Source organism: Hemicordylus capensis, chromosome 2, assembly GCF_027244095.1.
Source record: "Hemicordylus capensis ecotype Gifberg chromosome 2, rHemCap1.1.pri, whole genome shotgun sequence".
NCBI lineage: Eukaryota > Metazoa > Chordata > Lepidosauria > Squamata > Cordylidae > Hemicordylus > Hemicordylus capensis.
In genome coordinates, this window is record NC_069658.1 from 414,058,633 (window position 1) to 414,079,930 (window position 21,298).

Consider the following 21,298-nt stretch of genomic DNA (forward strand, 5'->3'; position numbering starts at 1 on the left):
AAAGGGAAAGTAGGCAGATTTCTTACCAGAACTTCTTGTTTTTCTGGCATGCTGTTGTATGTACATCATGTGCAGTTCCAGCCTGCATGTTTACAGCTTGCTACAGCTGTAGCAAAACCTTACCCTTTGATAGTCAGAACTACTCCATCCTTCCATTTTCCACCTGTTTTCAATTGTTTGCCCTTTGTATATTTCTTTTATTCCCATGAGAGAGCCCCAAAAGCTAACAAGTATATCGGAAGTCTGGAACCTTCATCACCTTACAAACAAATCACATCACTTCTCTCTTCGACTTTCACAGATGTCTAATTTACTCTGTATTTAAAATGGAAAACTAATTCCCTCTTTGAACATCTTGATGCTAGACCTTTATTTTTTTAATTAGACCAGTCAAATTGCATTTTATTTTCCAGATAGAAATGTTCATTCATGGTGGGTTTGGCATTACAGAAAATCCATCTGTGGACTTGAAATGTGCAGCTCTGTCCATGAAGGCACTGGTCCAAGCATATCAGAAGCTCCTTCTGCATTCAGGGTTATTGCCAATGAATGTTAAATGAGTTTTGGGCAAGTGTACATGAAGCGATATTCTCTCTGTGTTGCTAAACTTATTGCAAAGTTAACCAGGTCTGCTTAATTAGCTGTTAGTAATACACCCTCTTCTCCCCCCCGCCCCACCCCGTTGTCTTGGTAATTACTATGATGCTTTACTCAGTGGAAATTTGCCTCCGCAACTGCCAGTCTGTAGCTTAGAGCGTGGAATTCATAGTCCCAAGGAGCTAGAGAAAATGGGACTATAGAATAAAATCTTGCTTTGTATCTTAGTCCATCTATTCTGTTGGCTGGAGGAGAAGATCTCTTTAGGGATGGAGGCTAGAGAGCTGAGTCAGATAGAAGTGACAAGAGATGATGTTTTAAACTGTCTGGAAAAACTGAAAGCTAACAAATCGCCAGGGCCGGATGGCATCCATCCAAGAGTCCTCAAAGAATTCAAATGTGAAATTGCCGACCTCCTTGCTAAAATATATATCCCTGAAATCGGGCGCTGTACCAGAGGACTGGAGAGTAGCAAATGTAACACCGATTTTCAAAAAGGCGTCCAGGGGCGATCCGGGAAATTACAGGCCAGTTAGCCTAACGTCCATTCTAGGCAAATTGATGGAAAGCATCCTCAAGGATAAAATTGTAAAGCACCTAGAAGAACAGGCCCTGCTGGGAGTGAGCCAGCATGGCTTCCGCAAAGGTAAATCTTGCCTCGCCAACCTTTTGGAGTTCTTTGAGAGTGTCAACAAGTGTGTGGATCAAGGTGATCCAGTTGACATAGTATACATGGACTTCCAAAAAGCTTTCGACAAAGTTCCTCATCAAAGACTCCTGAGGAAACTTAGCGGTCATGGGATAAGGGGACAAGTACATGTGTGGATTGCTAACTGGTTGAAAGACAGGAAACAGAGGGAAGGTGTAAATGGAGAGTTTTCACAATGGAGGGAAGTAAAAAGTGGGGTCCCCCAGGGATCTGTACTGGGACTGGTGCTTTTTAATTTATTTATAAATGATCTAGAAGTAGGGGTAAGCAGCGAGGTGGCCAGATTTGCAGATGATACCAAACTCTTCCGGGTAGTAAAATCCAAAACGGATTGTGAGGAGTTCCAAAAGGATCTCTCTAAACTGGGAGAGTGGGCGACAAAATGGCAAATGAGGTTCAATGTTGGCAAGTGTGAGGTGATGCACATTGTGACGAAAAACCCCAACTTCAAGTATACGGTGATGGGATCTGAGCTATCAATGACTGAGCAGGAGAGGATCTTGGGGTCGTGGTGGACAGCTCGTTGAAAGTGTCAACTCAATGTGCAGCAGCTGTGAAAAAGGCCAATTCCATGCTAGGGATCATTAGAAAGGGGATTGAAAATAAAACGGCTAATATTATAATGCCCTTATAACTATGGCGCGACCACACTTGGAGTACTACATACAATTCTGGTCACCACTTTCTTATGAGGCAAGACTACCTGGGGCTTCTTAGTTTAGAAAAAAAGACCACTGCGGGGAGACATGATAGAGGTCTATAAAATCATGCATGGTGTGGAGAAAGTGGGTAGAGAGAAATTCTTTTCCCTCTCACACAACACTAGAACCAGGGGTCACTCTATGAAATTTAAAGCTGGAATCTTCATGGGACCCCTTCACTGTGAAACGTAATTAATCTGTGTAAAGTGATCCTTAGTGTGCACTTCTTGAGAATACGCACTTTGCTGGATCAGCAATGGTCTCCTAGTCGACTCTTCTTCTTTGCCAGAATTCTGACAAGCAGCAGGTATTTAGTCCACTAGAAGTTGGACAGCAGAGCATGTGTGGACTGTGATTTTCCTTCTGCCCACATTTGCTTTTTAAGAAGCCTTTGGATACATTCTTTATCATGCCCTAATGTCTAGCACTGAATCGCCCGTCCTCACTGCAAGTAAAGCCCATTGAACACAGTGGAACTTTCTTCTGAACATCCACAGGATGGCTTTGTGAATGTGTACTTTTATGTTTTAAGAGAGATTACTCTGGTTTTGTTTTTTTCCTAGTTGCCATACTTCATGAATGAGTTAACACTAACTGAACTGGACATGGGAGTTGCAGTGCCAAAAATTCTTCAAGCCTACAAACCCACTATTGATTATAAAGGTAACAACACATGAAGATTATTTATGTTGTAGAACCTTTTGAGAACTGTCCTGTGATTATCTAGCTATAAGATTTTCTTCTAGTCAGAAAGTTGACTGTGAATATCCTCATGTTAATGTCATTCTCTATTTCTAGAGGGGGTAGCTATGTTGGCCTGCTTAAGTTTATTTGATGATCCTTCTGTGGCAATTGTTTTTTCTTTGTTTTATAAAGGCTGTTCTTCAAAAGCTTGGGTTAGGCTGGTTGAGAAGCGGTGGGATCCTCCTAAAGCCTTCTAAATAACCCAGCTATTAGCCAATGTTAAGGGTGCGCTCAGTGCTTCACGGAGCAGGGTTGCGGCCACCTTCATTTTGCTCGCCTGTGGTGGGAGGTAAGGTCTACCCTGCCTTCCCTGCCTCCCCGTGCACCCTGGCGATCGTGAGAATCGCCTCGTTGTCTTCTGCTTATCTTCAAGGATTGTGAGAAATGTGTGTTCTAGATTTTAAGGCGACATGCAGTGAGTCTATCTACAGGTATGCATTAGGGAAAGGAAATGTTTCCCAAAACAGCGCAGGAGCAGAAGAGTGTGGTTCCTTTTCAGTGAATAGAAGGCACCATCCTCTAAAGAGGATGTCTGTGAAGATGTGGGCTAGGACTTGAAGCTTGTCATGTGAAAAGAGAGTGAAATATTGAGGGATATTTGAGATATTCTTACTGTTATGGTGAGAAGGCCTGGTCTGAAGTATATGTGTGGCAGCAAGTTTTAGAACGGAGCCAGAAGAAAAGTTAAGTTGTGAATCAAGTTGCCTGTGGGGGGAAATTGCAGGTAGGTAATATTCCATATGCATGCACTTTAAAGAGCTTTTGTAGGGAAAGACAGTGCCACAATCTAATCTCACTCAGAGTGCCTCATGTGTGGAATACTATAGCTTGGATCTTCAAGATTTCCGAGTCGGAATGACACCAGAATGTACTGGAATCATAGCTTTGGACTGACGGGTGGGTGGGGGGCGGGGGTTGCGTGCACGTGCACACTCCAAATCTCAGACCACTTGCTTCAAGACAAAACAGTCAACATGTGCTTTCCACAGATCAGTCCGTGTAATCCAGTTTGGTGTCCCATGAGGAAATAGCTTCAGATATTTCTAGCAAGCAAGCTATGTAAAGTATGGTGACTCTGCATGATCCCCTCTACTGGAGTCCATAAGGCTCTTCTTGACATCACATATGAGACCCTGAGCATGACCAAAACTCATCTGCAAAGTCCCTGAAAGTGTCAAGGCAGATTATGGGACCATTGTTACCTATGCTGAAGCTTTTGTCTTGGCATGGTCTCTAGGGAACAGGTTTTTGACGCATAATTAAAAACTTGCAAAACCTGTCTGGCCAGAGACAATAGTGGGATAAAAAGAAAGTGAATGTGTATAGCATGGGAAATTTTGCTTCTACTGCACCACTTGCAACGTGCTTAAAAATTGTTTTGTCTTCAGCCAGTGATCGTCGTGTGTGTATGTTTTGTTGGGGTACATAAAACACTTGGCTATATTGTACAACACACCTGCTTTTAATTCCCTGCAGTGTTTCCAGTATTGGACAACTCTGGATTTGCACAGATTGGAAGAAAATATCCCCTCCCCCTTAGTAATCCGATTGAATTGTCTCCTTTTCTTGTTAAAAAGAATGTTGGTATTTGGAACATACTGATTCACTGATTACATAAGGGGAAGCTTTAAGCTACAAATATACATGGAAACTGTTTCTGGTGTCCTTTCACTTCACCAGCTGAAATCAAAGGGAAATGTTGTATTTGTTATTGCTGAGCTGTGTCTCATTTTCACCAAAATGGGCACTGTTCACACTCTGGTATTTTAAATTTCAATAGGACTATGCTTTCTATAAGTAAGTAGTGATTCTGGCTGTTTATAAAAGCATGTCTTCTCTCCAGCTTGCCCTTAAGTTCCCTGAAATACAGGTACACACAATGACTAATGGGTTTCAGTACATTCTGCTCATAGCTTCTAATGAATTAACTGATGTATGTTGTTGCCATACTGTTTTGCAGGATGCTCTGTGTGGCTTGTTAGATGATTCAGAGAGCAATCATTTCCTCCACCACCTTTTTAGGAGAAAACCTTCTATATGATTCAGTGCATTCATTGATTTGATTAAACTGCTCTATCTATAGTAGAGATAAACTGTTCCATGTCTTGAAGAGGAATTCCCCAGTTTGCCTTGAATTGGTTAGGTTATTATGTAGAACTGGTATTGCAGAATATGTAATGTATCACTATCTGCAAATATATGAAACTTATACCAAAGTGGAATGTTGAAATATTTTATTTTGGAAACAGATTGCAAATGCATTGCATAAAAGGAAATACTGTAGTATTGTAAGAACAATCCATTAAGATTGCTGAGTAAATCTCTCCAGTTTTCCTTGGAGCAAAAAGTGCTGCAGTTGGAGGCAAAACCATGGGGGAAATCTCAGTATCCATAACCTTTCAGGGATATCCTTTTCACAATTGCATTGTAAAATTGCTACATACTATATGTTAGGAATACTGTGATAATCTGAAAGCAATGGGAGCGGTATTTGCATTTGGTTGCACTCTTCAGTACATGTTAGATTGACATCTGTAATTCTTGAAACCAAGCCTGTCTGAACCATTCTGCAGTGTGTCCGTGGATATCTGAAACTATGGGGTGGAAAAATGGGGAATACCTTGGAAATAAAGGGATGGATTTTGCGCTAAGTATATCTTGTGTCAAAGCCTCATCCTAAAAGATGCTATGCTGAAGTGTTGATTGATTGTGAAAACAGGCACTGAATTGGCTTAGAAGTATTCTAGCCTTTGGTCTTCATCAGCAGCGTGTGTACTCTCTCCATGTAAAGAGCATACTTCCTCCAAATTCATAGCAAGCACGTTGCAGAAGCTTTGAGATGCTGCTTCTTTTTATTTCCTGTCTTCCTTAGTAAGGCAGGAACAAAGTTCCAAGTCCGTTAAGTGGCCGTTTATCTCCCTGCCTCACAGATGTTCTCTAAAGCTTCCTGCTTCATAATTGCTGAAAACTGCACAGAGGAACAGAGCAGTACAATGGCAGGCAATTCTGTTTGTCTAGAGAACACATCAATTACCAGCCGTGCTTGAACAAATAAATGCCTGTATAAAATTAATGGCAGTTGGATAATTAGAGATGTTTCAGCCCTATAATAGCCCAGATCCAAAGGTTTATGTGGGGAGTGGTACATGTGCTGCAGACTCCCTGCATCTTCCATTCTTGGTGGTGTTCTCCCCTCCCAAATGCACTAGCTGAAACGGTTCCAGAAACTGGAGGGATCTTCAGGAGCAGCTCTTGGTGCAGCGCAGAGTGCTATAGTAAAGGGCAAAGAGAGTAACCAAGGTGCAGAGAAACCCATATTTTTGGTAGAATGGTTTGGAGTGATGCATAATGGGGGAAATATGGGAGTCGAATTAAATCAGTGGAAGCCTTTTGGCAACAGTGCCCCAGTATAAAGTCCTAAATGTGCGTGTAATAAATATATACTCTGCTTCTTCAAAGCCATTCTCAGAATGGTTTATAAGCCAAAAGGGCTCACAATCATTTTTTTTTTTTTAAGGCGGAGGGGGGAGGCACAATGGAATCATCAACAAAAGCTGCTGGAAGAGATACTGTGCTGGGATGGAGGACAGTTGCTCTCCCCCTGCTAAATAAAAGAAAGCTGCCACCTTAAAAGGTGCCTCTTTGTCCAGTTAGCAGGCATTAGTGACACTTCACTACACTGCAACAACCTATGACAGAAAACATTGTCTTTAGAATTTCCCGAGATGGTAAAAAGAGAGCTAGTTCTTCTGTATTAGTGAATGAACATCTTCTGTTTTACTCACAGTCCTTCACACTCCAGACATTCCTCTGTACTGTTCATCTAAAAACTGCAGAAATGTGCTCTGATAATAATCCAGAATAACTATAATTTATAACAAAAGCCAAATAAATGTAAGGCCAGGATCATATAGAAGGATTGAAGAAAGTAACAAGTAAGTTGCTAACATATTGCCATCTTGGCTCCACCCACCCTGTTTTCCAAAAAGATGGTCCAACAGAACACAGTTGCACTTGTTTTGTGGGGTGGTCAGAAATTAGCATGGCAATCACTGATTTTACCATTAAGACACAGATGTTCTTAGACTCACTGACAGTAGTGCCCCAATACTGTTCATGTTTGAAAACTAAATTATGTTGTGTAACAGCTGCCTTAGCTTGCCACGAAGCCAGTAGTCTGAAAAAGAGGTGAGTATGGGGACCAATCTGGATATTTTAAAATAAGATTTAGAGCCTGTTCTGAAGTAATTCAAGGTCACTTTTTGTATTTAATTTGTTAAAGTCTGTGGCAATGTTCCTTGGATATTGTGTGCTTTTTACATTACAGTTAAGTTTGAGCAACCTGAAGTAACATTTCAATTAACAATTCTAGGGCTTTGGATTGACTTGGAAATATCCTACAATGGATCTTTTCTAATGACCCTAGAGACCAAAATGAATTTGACTAAACTTGGCAAAGAGCCTCTGGCTGAAGCACTGAAAGTTGGAGAGATTGGCAAAGAAGGGTAAGAAATTGATCTCTCTTCTGCTTTCTTTTTAGTACAGAAAGAGCTCCATACGACTCTTAATATGCAACTGCAGCTTCCTTCTATGAAAGTGCCGATGTGTCTGAAATTCTCTTCTTCGAATTACTATTACAGTTATGAGAAAGTTGTTGTACTACAACAATTATGTTCGGAAGTGTGCTTAAGCATATTTTAATGTGTGTCTGTGGGTTGGGGAGTTGGCTTTTACTATCTGCAAACCTACTACCTACCAAAAAAAGCACAAAGCACTTTTTAGACTAATATTTTAATGCATGAGCTTCCATGGGTTATAACTGAATTCCTCAGATGCAGGTTGAAAAGTAAGAATTGTCAGTTATGGGAAAGTAGTGACAATGTATATGGAATGTGTTTTTTTCTTTTGATGGTGCCTTGCATTGGAATATATACTAACTTATATTAACTAAATTAAATGAAAGAATAGGGAGCACTTCTGGGGGTTCTGGAGCAGCTATTACAGTAGTGGTAGGGAATAGAAGATTTGGCATTGGCAGGTCAGCAGGCCATTACAGGAGAAGGGAGATCAGAAATCTAATAGCTGTTTCCCCTTTCGCCTGTCCTGTCAGCTCTCAGGCCTGAGTGAATAGTTCGAACTACCTGCAGAACCTGACCTTGCTGCTTTGTAATGCCAGGTCAGTCCAAAATAAACCCGAAATAATCCATGAGGGAGCCAACTTGGCTTATATAGCCTTGCGGAAAGCTAGTGTCCTTGTATGGGCTTAACTTCTGCCTGCTTGGGTACTCTGTGGTGGAGCGGGTTAGGGAAAGGTGGCGGGGGGGGGTGGAGCAGCTGTACTCCATCAGAATAACATGTCGCTTACTAGAATCCCTGTGAGAGAACTGGACCATATTGAGTGTGTGTATCTTGGCCTGGGGACTTGTGTACCTTGCACCCTGTTGCTCATTTCAGGGTTGGCTTGTCTGGTGCAGCTCAGGAGTTCATAGTGGCCATGACAACTATGGGCCTATCCCAATTGTTCACAGGGCCAACACACACTGCTGGTAACACTCTCGATTTGGTCTTTTGCTCATATCAGGGTGGTGTTCCATGGGTGGTGACTCCTAGAGTGTCTCCATTATCATGGACAGGCCACCATCTGGTTAATGTTCATTTCATAGCCACAACCCACCTCTTCAGGGGTGCAAGATCTATTAAGATGGTCCACCCAAGAAGGCTGTTTGATCCTATAGGATTCCAAGACGCCTTGAAGGATTTTAGAGTTGGTTTTGCTAGTGATTCTGTTGATGCCCTGGTGGACTCCTGGAACAGGGAGCTTACCAGGGCAGTGGACACTATCTTCCTTAAGCATCTTCTCTGTTCTGCTTCAAAACTGGTTTCATGGTACTCTGAACAGCTATGGGAGTTGAAACAGCAAGGGAGAAGACTAAAGCATAAGTGGAGGAAGACTCGACTTGAATCTGACAAGACAGACATAAAGCCCATTTGTAGGCTTATTCCTTGGCAATACGTGCAGCGAAGAAGCAATTCTATTCTGCATGTATTGTGCCTGCAAACTTGCATCCAGCAGAGTTGTTCAGAGTTGTGAGGGGATTGACTCAGGTTCCCTTCTCTCTGAACTTAGATTTAGATTTTTCATCATCTCTCTGTGATGCTTTTAACAACTTTTTTGTGGGTAAAATATCTCAAATTCAAGCTGACATGGACACAAGTTTTTTGTTTAACATATTTGTATACCTCCCAAAATTTATGTGTCTGGGCAGTTATGGCAGAATCAGTTGTAGAGGTGTCCAGTAACTCCTCTGGGTTCAATTAGAATGGATCAGTTTCAGTTTGTGACTCCTGAGGATGCGGACAAGCTCCTTTGGATCCATGCCCAACATGGCTTATAACGTCTATCAGGGAGGCTTTTAGAGATGTCCTATTTGACATCATAAATGCCTCGCTGAGCGAGGGCAGGATGCCTCCATGTTTGAAGGAGGCAATTGTGAGACCTTTACTTAAGAAACCTACCCTAGAGCCCTCGGTGATGGATAATTATAGGCCAGTCTCCAACCTCCCTTGTGTGGAAAAGGTAACTGAGAGGTGGTGGCTGATCAACTCCAGGCAGTTTTGGAAGATATTGATTATCTAGATCCATTTCAAACTGGCTTTAGAGCAGGTTATGAGGTGAAGATAACCTTGGTCGGCCTAATGGGTGATCTCTACCAAGGAATGGACAGAGGGAGTATGACTCTGTTAGTTCTTTTGGATCTTTCTATGGCTTTCAATACTATCGACCATGGTATCCTTCTGGATTGTTTGGGGGATTTGGGAATAGGTGGTACTGCTTTGCAGTGGTTCTATTCCTATCTCTAGTTGATTCCAGATGGTGTCACTCGGAGATAGCTGCTCTCTGAAATGAGAGCTATCATATGGTGTCCCTCAGCTCTCCATCCTATCTCTGATGCTTTTTAGCATCTACATGAAACTGCTGGGTGAGATCATCAGATTTGGAGCAAGGTGTTATCAATATGCCAGTGACAAAAATCTATTTCTCCATGTCATCATCATCGAGAAATGGCATAACCTTCCTAAATGCCTGCCTACAGGCAGTAATAGACTGGATGAGGAATAATAAATTGAAACTGAATCCAAGCAAGACAGAGGTACTCATGGTAAGGGGTCATACATCGGGGGATGTGATAGATCTTCCTGTTCTGGATGGGGTTGCACTCCGCCCAAAGGAACAGGTACATAGCTTGGGAGTGCTTCTGGACCTAGGCCTCTGGTTTCTCAGGTTGAGGCTATGGCCAGGAACGCTTTCTATCAGCTTCGGTTGATACCACAGCTGTGTGTGTTCCTTGAAGATAATGATTTCAGAACTGTGGTGCACTCTCTGGTGACATCTAGGCTTGACTACTGAAACTCTCAACTACTGAAATGCGCTCTATGCCTTTGTATTAGGTTCCAGAACTTCAGTTGGTCCAAAATGCAGCAGCTAGATTGGTCTCTGGAGTTTCTGGGAGACCATATTATGCCTGTTTTAAAACAATTGCATTGGTTACCAACAGGTTTCCGGGCAAAATACAAAGTGCTGGTAATTACCTTTAAAATCCTAAATGGCTTAGGTCTGGGTTTTCTGGGAGAGCGCCGCCTTCTGCATGATCCCCACAGCACATTAAGGTCATTGAGAGATCCATCTCCATATGCCTCCAGCACATTTGGTGGTGACTTGGTTGCTGGCCTTCTCTGTAGTTGCTCCTGAGATGTGGAATGTTCTCCCTTTAGATATTCATGGTTTACAAGCCTTTAAAAGAGCTCTTAAAACACATTTTTTTAGCCTGGCTTCTAGTAATCTTTGAATGTTAAATAGTTTTAAGCTGTTGTTTTAACAGTTCTATTTTCTCTTTATTGTGTATGTTTTTGTGAACTGCCTAGAGCCTTTGGAGTCAGGCGGTATATAAATTAAAAAATAATAAATACATAAATAATCTGCATGTACGTGACAAGGCAGCACTGCAACCTTCTTACCCCTCCCTACACCAAAATATTCTGTGTATCTATCGGGTTTTGAATGTGCTTTTCCTTGGTTCTGTAGAAGCAATGTCCTCTTTCTCCCCTATTCTGAAAAGTAAACTTGTCCACATTATGGGAGAAAAGGCAAACAGCAGTAACCCCTATCCATTACACAGAGATTGAATATCATTCTGTTGGCACTGGATCAAGGCTCTTGGGGAGTATTATGTTAGAATAAAATATAGCTGAGGCACAAAAGACATGAATTATACATGTTAAAATAATCAGTGGGCATACTGTGTTGTGATTTGATAAGGCCTGAGGCAAAGAGGTTGTAGAACTATGGTAGGACTGAAAATCCAGCTTTTCATCTGCCATCTCCTTCCCCATTGGTTCCTCCATTGTAGTTGACTGGCATCTCCAGGCTGCTTTAGTACAAAACATGGCTGCTGTATTTGAGTTCTTCTCCTACCACAGTGATTTTTGTCAAAATTCTTGCATAAATCCCTTTAAACCATAATTAGTATTTTGACTGCTACATGCTTGGAACACACTACTGTATCAGTGTATTTGACACTCAACCGTTCAGACTTTATTGTATCATCTGAGAACATGCAATGTCAGTCCTTACCTTGTGTTGACCAAATGAAGCCCCACCTTGTTGAAAGTGGTTGGAAATTGCTCATACTTTACCTTCTCTAACTTGTATTTATGTTTGTTCCCTCAATTTTCTTTCCTTTTAAAATGTTTGGATTCCTCAATCTGTGGATTTATATTTATCTGGTGAGTGGTATTTGTCATGTCATATCTCATTCCTTGTAGAGTATTGATTCTGTTAGTGCCGAAATCATTTGGAGTGTTTTCTTTTTAATAATGGGAAATAGAAGAAACTAGGATTGAATTCAACTAACTAGCTCTTCAGTTCTTCAGTTGTTGAAGCCACCTTGTTCCTAAGGTTCATATTGTGAAGATGGCATTCCTTAGAACCAAGATCTCTTAATATCTAGTAATATTTTAATCCACTTTAACTATCACTTTGAAGACACAATCAAGACTAGATTCTTTCCACTCTTCCAGTTTGTTTTTAGGAGCTGGTTACTTATTCTAACTGGAGGAGCTTCTAAAGAATTGGGGGGGGGGGGGAGAGAATAACACTTTCTCTTTTCACATTTCCTTGGGTTATCTAAAGCTCAGTCTGTGCCTTTCCCTGTGGAGAGTGAAGTGGGGAGATGTGTGTACCCTCTTGTAGCAAATAGTGGATTTAAGCCCAGCCTTTGTCTCAAGGCAAGCCCACATGGGGGAAAGAAAAATGCTGATTCATTTCCTCCATGTTTGCTCCACAAAGGCTGTTCCTTTAAAACTTAAATTGCTCCTTCAGTAGTCCAATCGCTGCCACCACATCCAACTTTGTATTCCCCCACCCCGTGTGGGTGAAATTCCAGGGAAACTTTCCTCCTTTACCAATGGAAAAATACAGAAAGCTCTCCACGTGCAGCCTACACATGAAGAGCAAACTTGGTAGTATGAGTTGCTGAGCAATCAACATTGAGACATGTTTGCACCAGAGTAAAACCCTTTTTCCTGAGTTAAAAATCCACTCAGAGGCAGGTAAAATACAAATAACAAAAAGAGAAAAACTTTATTCAAAATACTACAGACTGCTTCAGTCTGAGGCTCTCTCGGCTTTAAGTTACAAGGTAAAAAGAAATACTTAGTACTTTACAAGATTACTTCCAAAGATCACTCCAGCTGGTGTTTGGAGTGGCACACTTTAAAATTGTGGTTAACTAGTTGCAATGATAATTCAACAAGCACACACACCCCAGGTGCAAGAAACCTTTAAAAGCACCTTTTCAGGGTACAGAGACTTCTACAAAGCCCTGGCTGGATAAAAAGGGCTCTGGCTCAGTTCCTCTTTGTTGCATTACAGATAAAAATACAATAAACCAATTGTAAGGATTTGCAAAAACACAAAATCAAAAGAAAAATAATGCAGGCTACCTAACACACAGTTCCCTGGCTAAACCTTTCCTCAGAGCCTTGGCTTCCTTTTCCCTTGAGCTCACCCCAAACTCCAGGAGATAATTCAAGTTTCCTGCAATCCTGTCTCTCAAGGATCTGCAGATGTCCTTGCATGAGAGATGTGTACAGGCTGGCTGTTGGCCATGAGGCAGCCAGACTTCATGGCTGGTGCTCACGAAGCCTGCTCCCCATCTTCTCTTATCGCCCTCCTGGCTCCTTCTGATTAAATCGCTGCTGTGATTAAAGCATCCAAGAAACTCCACTGTTTGTAAGCATCAACAGATTATTTGGATCACTATGAATGTACTATGAATGAACCAATTTCCAAAATGTTGCATGATCAGAGCCAGAAAAACTTCATTTTATTGTAGGAAAAAGGCACATCTTTTAGCATCCTCTCTAATAAAACGCTTGGTGTCCGTCCGTGCCTGGCTTGTTCTGGGCATGCGCTTTGCGCATGCCCAGAACAGAGCCAGGGAGACACGACCGCCAGCACCCGGCGGCCAGAAGCAGCTGCCCCATAGAAGCCGGGTAAGCAGCGGCGGGGGACACTGGCCAAGGCGCGGCCAAGGAGGCGGGGGAGCCATGTCCGTGGCCTGGCCGTGCCGCCGAAGCCGGGCAGGGGAAGGAGGCGGCAGGGGAAGCCGGCTGAGGCCTGGTGCCGCCGCCGAAGCCGGGCGGCTTGGGGCCCTTGCCCGGCCGCGGCATGGAGGCTGGCGGCAGCGCCGCCACAGCCGATAACCGCCCTCCCAGCTGCCCGACTTCCCCGCACCCCCCCCCAAAGAAATAAGGGCCGCCGCCGCCGGAAACCGCCCTCCCAGCTGCCCGAGCCCTCCTCACCCGAGTCAGCCCGCAAGAGCCGGGCGAAGTGAAAGCATGTTTTCAAAAGGTAAAGAGAGGAGCTCGCAAACAGAGCTCCTCTCTGTGCTAAGCCTCTTCCCAAACTGGTGTGTCCAAGCACCAGTTCGGGAAGAGGCTTAGCACAGAGAGGAGCTCTGTTCGCGAGCTCCTCTCTTTACCTTTTGAAAACATGCTTTCACTTCGCCCGGCTCTTGCGGGCTGACTCGGGTGAGGAGGGCTCGGGCAGCTGGGAGGGCGGTTTCCGGCGGCGGCGGAGGCCCTTATTCCTTTGGGGGGGGTGCGGGGAAGGGGAAGTCGGGCAGCTGGGAGGGCGGGAGGGCGAATTTGGGCCCCTTCCCTTCCTAGCGCCTGTTATTCAATGGGTTATTCAATCTAGTTATGGGGAACTAGAGTTTTTAGATTATCATTTAGGCTTTATATTTCATGTGTTACTCTTTTTTTTTGGTGGTGATTCTGGGTTCAGTTGCAACCCTGTAATTATCAGATGGAATCCTAGAAGATCTCCCCAGCTGGAAATGCCCATCCATTTTTTAAGAGAGGTTTTTCAAGAGCTACCAGTAGCCCTATTCAGATATTAGGTTGTACCTGTATTCAGATGTTTCTACACATGTCCTTGAGTTTGTGTAAATGACTATTACATACATTTTAAAAGTAAACCAGGCCCCCTGAAATAAATTATACAGATGGGGAGTGTATTGCTCTGTTCGCGTTCAACATAACATGTGAACAACCGTACCTCTGTACACAGATCGTACAAGTGTGGAACATAATGTGTGAATGGGACTTATGTTTGTGTGCAATTGCAACGGAGCCTCTGTGCTGTCTGTCTCCTTTTAAAGGATTAGCTGCTCTAGGAGGGATCAGTTTGGAGTGGAAAGATGGTAGGGAGAGGTGCTCAACTTCATGCCGCTCTGGCTCCACACCAAATTGCCCCTCCCACAGGGTTCCAAGTGCATATATTTGAGGGCAAATATGACGTGGAATGCAAAAGGGAGCAAAACAGCTTGGTGGGAGGACAATTGGTGTAGCAAGGAAATGGGCAGGGGAAAGGTCAGGAACTCCTCTTGCCCTCCTCTTACTTCTGTATTCCAAACCTACTGACAACTCAAATGTTCATGAAACAGCTTTCTGAAACACAAAGAGAAAATAAAATTTTAAAAAGAAATTAATTAGGATTTCATTTATGTGCATTTTTATGTAATGTGTAGTTGGCCAAGATACAGAGAGCCACTCACATTTTATAAAAAACCGGAGGGCTTTTCACGGGGAATATGATGTACTTTCTAAGCTGGAAGGAATCTCCAAGTTGCCCAACACATACTCTGTGAAGCCAAATTCAAGGCTTTGTCGCCTCTTTCCCACCCTTTATAGTGAAATAGTACAGTTGCAGAGAGAACAATGACAAGTACACTTGATCAATGGTAAAAGCTTTATGGGAGGCAAGATAAAAGTATGGCGAGTACTACGTATGCACGATGTTTCGAGGAAGTGCCAGTCTTTCACCAGATTCATTATGTTCAATTGAGTAGATGTTGAGAATTCAGATTCACTGTGAGATTCAAATATACCTGGAAAGTACTGGCAGGCACAGTGGAGACTGCAGGAATAAAAGAGATTGCCTCATTGTACATTGTGTGCAGGCCTTTAGGTCTGTTAGTATGCAAGCTGTACTTTGAATCCGTGACCCTAACTGCCTTTACATCTGTTTAAAATTATATTTTTACTCCTAGCAACCAGTATGATAGGCAGATGAAACTCTGCTTGTATGCAGGGGGCAATGAGAAGTTACATTTGAGAGGGATTAAATTTCTGTATGTATACGGCACTTGCAAAATCAGTCCTAAATTTCATATAGAAATACTTGTATTTTCCAAGCATGCCCATCGACAAAATGTGTGCAAAGTAAACATTCCAATCCATATTTTTGATATTGCTATTCTCTGCATTGTATTTAATTACGTTGAAAAGTCACATATGAAGGAGCTGCATTTCTATACATCAAATGATTTCCCATTTCATTTGATTGCATGCAAGATGCTTATTGTTTGATAAAGCATCTGATTCATTTTAAACGGGGCTCGGCACAGCTGAGTTGAAAGAAAAAATATTGTAGAAATGAAGTTGTACACTTCTGTGTCTGATTTCCTAATGCACATCTTTAATTAGGGAAACAGAAAAGTGTGTCTGGGTGGCAACAGCCTAGTCATACAAGGTGCACAAAACTTGTCTCAGCCCATGCTAATGAAGTTTCACTTAGACATTGAAATGTGCCCCTTCCTCCAGTTTCAGGCCACGGGCATATTGCCTTGCAGACAGCGATGAAGAATCTTCTAGTGCTGGCTCTTCTGAGGAAGATGATGCTCCAGAAGCAATGGGAAGTGAGAAACCTTTAGTGCCGGGAACAGAAGGGTGAGTAGTTCTCCTCTGTCTTTGCTGCATGGTGAATTTGATTATGTTTGGGTTCAGTTCATTACTAGTATTTATCATGCTGCACTCACTAATTGCATATGCTCAGATACGTACTATAAGCAGCAAGAAACTCTTCGCCATTGGAAAATGCCCAAACCACTCAACTGACTTGCACACATATGAAGTCATTTGAAAGACCATGGTGTCTAGACAATACTAATGCAATTGAATGTTGTTTGTCTTGTCTTGGAATTCACATTTCTAAAGTCTCACAGTTGTTTCTGCCTGTCTGACAGCTCAGACTTAATGCTGAGCTGTCAAGGATATCCAAATCCTCTGATATCAGAGTAACAGCTAGTGGCAACCAGGAGAACCTTACCCACGCAGGCTCACTAGGATATAAGAACAATCTTATGTCTCTCCAGTTTGGAGAGATCCTTTAGTTTGGTGTCATCTGCAGATTTGGCTACTTGCTGCTTACCCCAACTTCTAGATTTTTAAAATATTTCTATACCATCCAAAACCTGCATAGATCATTTATGAATAAATTGAAAAGCACTGCTCCCAGTACAGATCTAGGGGCGGGGGGAGACTTCTTACTTCCCTCCACTTAGACTTCTTACTTCCCTCCACTTCCCTCAACTGTCCATTTATACCTACCCTCTGTTTCCTGTCCTTCAACCTGTTACAAACCAATACATGAACCAGATAACTGAGTGCACTTAAGCATTAGAGAATTGGGCAAGTGTAGATTAAGTGGTAGATTATTGGGCAGTGAGATGCCCTCTTCCATCTCACCTGGAGCCCCTGCTATCTGAGCAGCACTTTGTAAAGTGATGGCATAGCCACTCCAAAACAGTCATCGGTGTTGTCTCTGCCTTCTTTGCAGCTGTGGCACCTGCCACATGACTTGATTGAGTGCATGGCCTCCAATAGGCACCTTGTGTGCCGCTAAGCTAACAATGGGAAAAGGGACAGAGCAGAAGAGGAAATGTCGCAAGGCCAATGGCTTTTCCTCTTCTGCTCCATCCCCCACTTCTTAACCAGACTTGTGGCACAGAAGGGTGTGAGCTAAGTCGAAGAGCAGACACTAGCGACATGAAAAAGGAAGAATTGGATATGGGTGCTGTTGAGGGGTGGGAAAAGAAACACTAAAGTCCTCACACAGCAGAGGTGTAAACCACCGCTTTGGTGGTAAAGAAGATTAGCCCAAAAGATTATCTGGAGTCAGTAGGTTTAGTTCAAAAAACAAAGATTTATTAAGAAACTAAAACATCACATACTGAGAGAGACATAGAACAACATCCTACCCAAACAGGCTCTAGCCTTCAGCAACTGAACAGTTCTGACTCTGACTGAGAGACCTATTATAACTCTTCCTGCCTATAGTGGTCAAAAGAGGCTGAGTCAATGCAGAAGATTTCTCACTTCTAACAGGTGCACAGGCTGATGGGTGGTATTTGGCACCCTGCTTCAGACACATGGCAGTCTTCGGCTGCCACCAGGGAAGGTGAATCCCTTTCTTCCAAGGAATCTTCATCTCTCGCACACTTCCTAGATCAGTCCTGCATTGGGAATTGGCAACAGGCTCTAACTAAACTGACCCCTCTATGTCCGAGCCACAGCATGTCTCTTGTGTGCTTATATTTTCTACCTTTCTCTATGGTTTCCAAACACGCCCACGTATAAACAAGTGAAGAAGGCTTTTGGGTATCCAAAGAGGTGCCTGCAGAATGTATGAGTCCTAATGCTAGAAATGTATAAATAAGCACAATGGCAATTCAAACATCTGTCCCGTGGAGACGTGAGCACCCCACACATCTGGAACATATATATTGCTGTAGGGGGAGACTCCAATTAATGATTTATATATTCAAATAGTCACTTGTGCATCTTGTTAGCACTTCTTTTGAACACTGAAAGTGGTCCTGATTTGCAAGTTGACTCATTGGTTATTTTTCTTCTCCAGAAGCAACCAATTTCATCCTTTGCTTTAGAGTTCTGAGCCAGATTTAGCCCACCAGAAATATGTTTCCAAAGCCAAGAGATTTTACAGGCAGCTAAGATGTATGCTGCTTATTAGCAAAGCTGATTGGTCTATTTTGTATCTGTACCTGATCTTTTCTGATGTGGATAAATTATGAACACTAGCACATAATTCTGGCCTATGTGCATGCCATAGAGGATATGGTGATGAGGTGGCAACATCAGGCTGTAAACAATCTTAGCCACTTCTGCTGAAAGAACACACAAATGAGAGAAATGTAAATTGCCTGTTACATCAAAGATGCCGAATGCAAATAAAATCCTCATTGCTGTCAGTGGTGTCTATCTTCTTCCCATGCTGCTGTCATTCTTTTTGGCACATCTGAGCAGCAATCCTAACCTGTCGCGAGCATAAGAAGCTTCTTTGTACTGGGCCAGTTCATCTAATCTGATATTAGCATTGGGTTAAATAACTAGGATGGGGAGGAGCAGGGGAAGGGACGATGATCTACAGTCTTGGGAAATAACTCCATATGCTTGAGTGAGTCTGCAGATTATTCTTTTTAAGGTGGTGAACAAATTGCCATTTATCATGCCAGTTGGTTACAGTAAACACACTTGGTGGTTAAAAATAGCCAACTGTCACACTTCCAGTGCCATCTGGAAAGGAGAAGCATTTGGGCTGAATGAGAAACTGTTGCTAAACATTTGTAAACAGGAAGGTATTTCTGCTGGCGTTTGATAGTGCTAGTTCGCGAATGAATATCTGCATGTATCTAAGATGTGGTCTGACTAGCATGTAGATCAATGCAGTGTCTCCAGGAAAAAAACCCATTAATAATTTAGCTGGTGATAAGAATTCTACAAAATGCTACCTGTGTTGTTGTTGTTGTTGCATGCACAGGTCTTAGATATCTATAGGTTTCAATTTGCATTACTTCTTGCATAGAGTTATCAGTAGTCTGCCTCTACCACCTTGACTTGACTGGGTTTAGAAAAAAAAGAAAAAAACGACCTATGCATTTCATGTAATTCAGGAATGATCATGTGCACAGTGAACTCTGCAGTGCTGTTCAAACTTCTCAGAGGCATTGCTTTCTTACTAACACATATTGGGCTTTTAATTGCATATTTTTTTATTTCTAGAACTTTTATTCTATACGTCCACCCCACTGGCATCTCAGTCTAACAATCAGATAGAACACTGCAGTAAAATGATGAAATCAAGCTAAGCCAAGTAGCAGAAATCCGTAATATTGCGAGATGTTGAAACCAACACCACACACAACTTTCTCAAACAAGGCCTTGCCATTTCCCAGAGTTTCTCGTTTGGCAGCTTCTCCCACAAGATCCCCAAGCAGCTCCTTCTACTCTCCTGAATGCTAAAAGCAGTTGTGAAGAGGGTGTGTGAGTTGGTTAAAAGGGAAATTGAAAAGAAGTGGGAAGAATAGCATGTGTGTTTTGCAACATTTTCCTTTAGAAGTTTCTTACCAAATCCCCAAAGTACTACTTGAATTTGAGAGCACTTCAGGGGGCCTGCGTGAGCAGCTTCAGAGACTAAAACTCTTCAGTCTCTGGCTGTATGTGATCCCCTCTGGATCATAGCCAGAACTTTTGGATAGTCTATAGCAATCACAGCAAAACATAAGACACATGCATTCCCTTGGACCTTCATGAGATTTTTGCTGCTTAATTGACTGACTGCAGGTGGCAGAAGAATGCAGGAGTGGCAGGTATATAAGTCTGACTCTGTTCCATCACCAGGCCCATGGGCCTGCCTGTTCTTGTCCAGCAGTGCCACAAATCCCTTTGCTGCCAATTGGCCATTCATGGCCTAAAGCAGGGCTGCTCAAGTTCGGCCCTCCTGCAGATGTTGGCCTACAACTACCATAATCCCTGGCTATTGGCCACTGAGGCTGGGGATTATAGGAGTTGTCGTCCAAAATCAGCTGGGGGGCCAAAGTTGGACAGGCTTGGAATTATCCCCTTCACACCTGCAGAATAGCACGGAATTTTAAGGACCTATATGAACATAGCAAGCTGCCTCATATTGAGTCAGACCATTGATCCATCTAGTTCAGTATTGTCTACACAGTGACTGACAGCAACTCTTCAGGATTTTTAACAGGGGTCTTTTCCATTCCTGCCTGAACATACCAGCGATTGGATTTGGGATGTTCTGGATGCAAAGCAGGTGTTCCGCCAATGAAGTATTGCTTTCCTGGGACAGTTGTAAAGTCCTTGCCTTCCCCCCCCCCTTATTCTCTTTCTTAAAGGTACATGGGAGGGTACCGAACAAGTAAAATTATGAGATTTGTGGATAAAATTACCAAGTCAAAATATTTCCAGAGAGCAACGGAGACAGAATTCATCAAAAAGAAGATTGAAGAGGTCTCAAACACTCCACTGCTGCTAACTGTTGAGGTACAGGAATGTAAAGGAATGTTGGCAGTTAATATACCACCACCACCTACTGATAGAATATGGTAAGTGTCATGGGAAGAACTTGCAAGTTTGAATTGTCAGTCACTCTCAATAAATTGTCACACATGTTTATGGATGTCATAACAGCATAGACTGAATGATTTGTTTTTGTGTGCTGTGTGAGAAAGAGGGAAGCTGGGAAAAGGGGGAAGCTATTTCCTTCTGGTATTTTGGATCTTCTGTGGCTTTTTTCTTCCCTGCTTCTCTCACAGACATTAAAGAAGAGCTGTAACACTTTCAGAGAAATTTTGCCTAGAAAACCATAATTAGGCAGAAGGAATGTATTTTAAAAATCATGCAGTAGAATGACATCAATTTGTAATGTAATGATTCACATGATTGCTGGCAAAACGTTTTGTCATTTTACAAAATGTTCATGCTGACATGTTAGACCTGTGTGTCACTCTGGATGTGGGCTCCCTATAGGTTTCCTTCCCTTCCTTTCTTTCATTCATTTATATCCTGCTCTTCCTCTAAAGAGCCCAGAGTAATGTACATGGTTATGTTTGTCCTCACAACAACCCTGTGAGGTAGGTTAGACTGAGAGCTGCGACTGACCCAGAGTCACCCAGTGAGTTTCATGGCTGAAACTCATAGATTTCTACATGCAGAGGGGTGTGTGTGCTTTTTTTGCGGGGGGGGGTGGTACAAAGGAGCACTTAGCCACATGGAACTCCCATCTGCAGTCTGAAATTGTATGGCTCTGATACAGGTGTACAACTTCAATGAGAAGTAGGGCTTGGATACTGCTAACACGTTAAACTCCTACTGGGAGCAACTTTGT

The 21,298-nt window shown here is 42.7% G+C and overlaps 1 protein-coding gene across 8 annotated transcripts in view; it reads left to right on the forward strand.

Moving 5' to 3' along the window:
* TEX2 (testis expressed 2) overlaps positions 1–21,298 on the forward strand; it is a 165,930-nt gene that overhangs the window by 130,358 nt on the left and 14,274 nt on the right. For 7 of the 8 annotated variants that reach the window (XM_053293666.1, XM_053293665.1, XM_053293669.1 and 4 more), the window contains 4 exons: positions 2,571–2,670; positions 7,124–7,256; positions 15,919–16,044; positions 20,307–20,516. In XM_053293666.1, coding sequence (XP_053149641.1) covers positions 2,571–2,670; positions 7,124–7,256; positions 15,919–16,044; positions 20,307–20,516 — 569 coding nt within the window. The remainder of the gene's footprint in view (positions 1–2,570; positions 2,671–7,123; positions 7,257–15,918; positions 16,045–20,306; positions 20,517–21,298) is intronic. The other variant, XM_053293662.1, reaches the window with a different exon arrangement.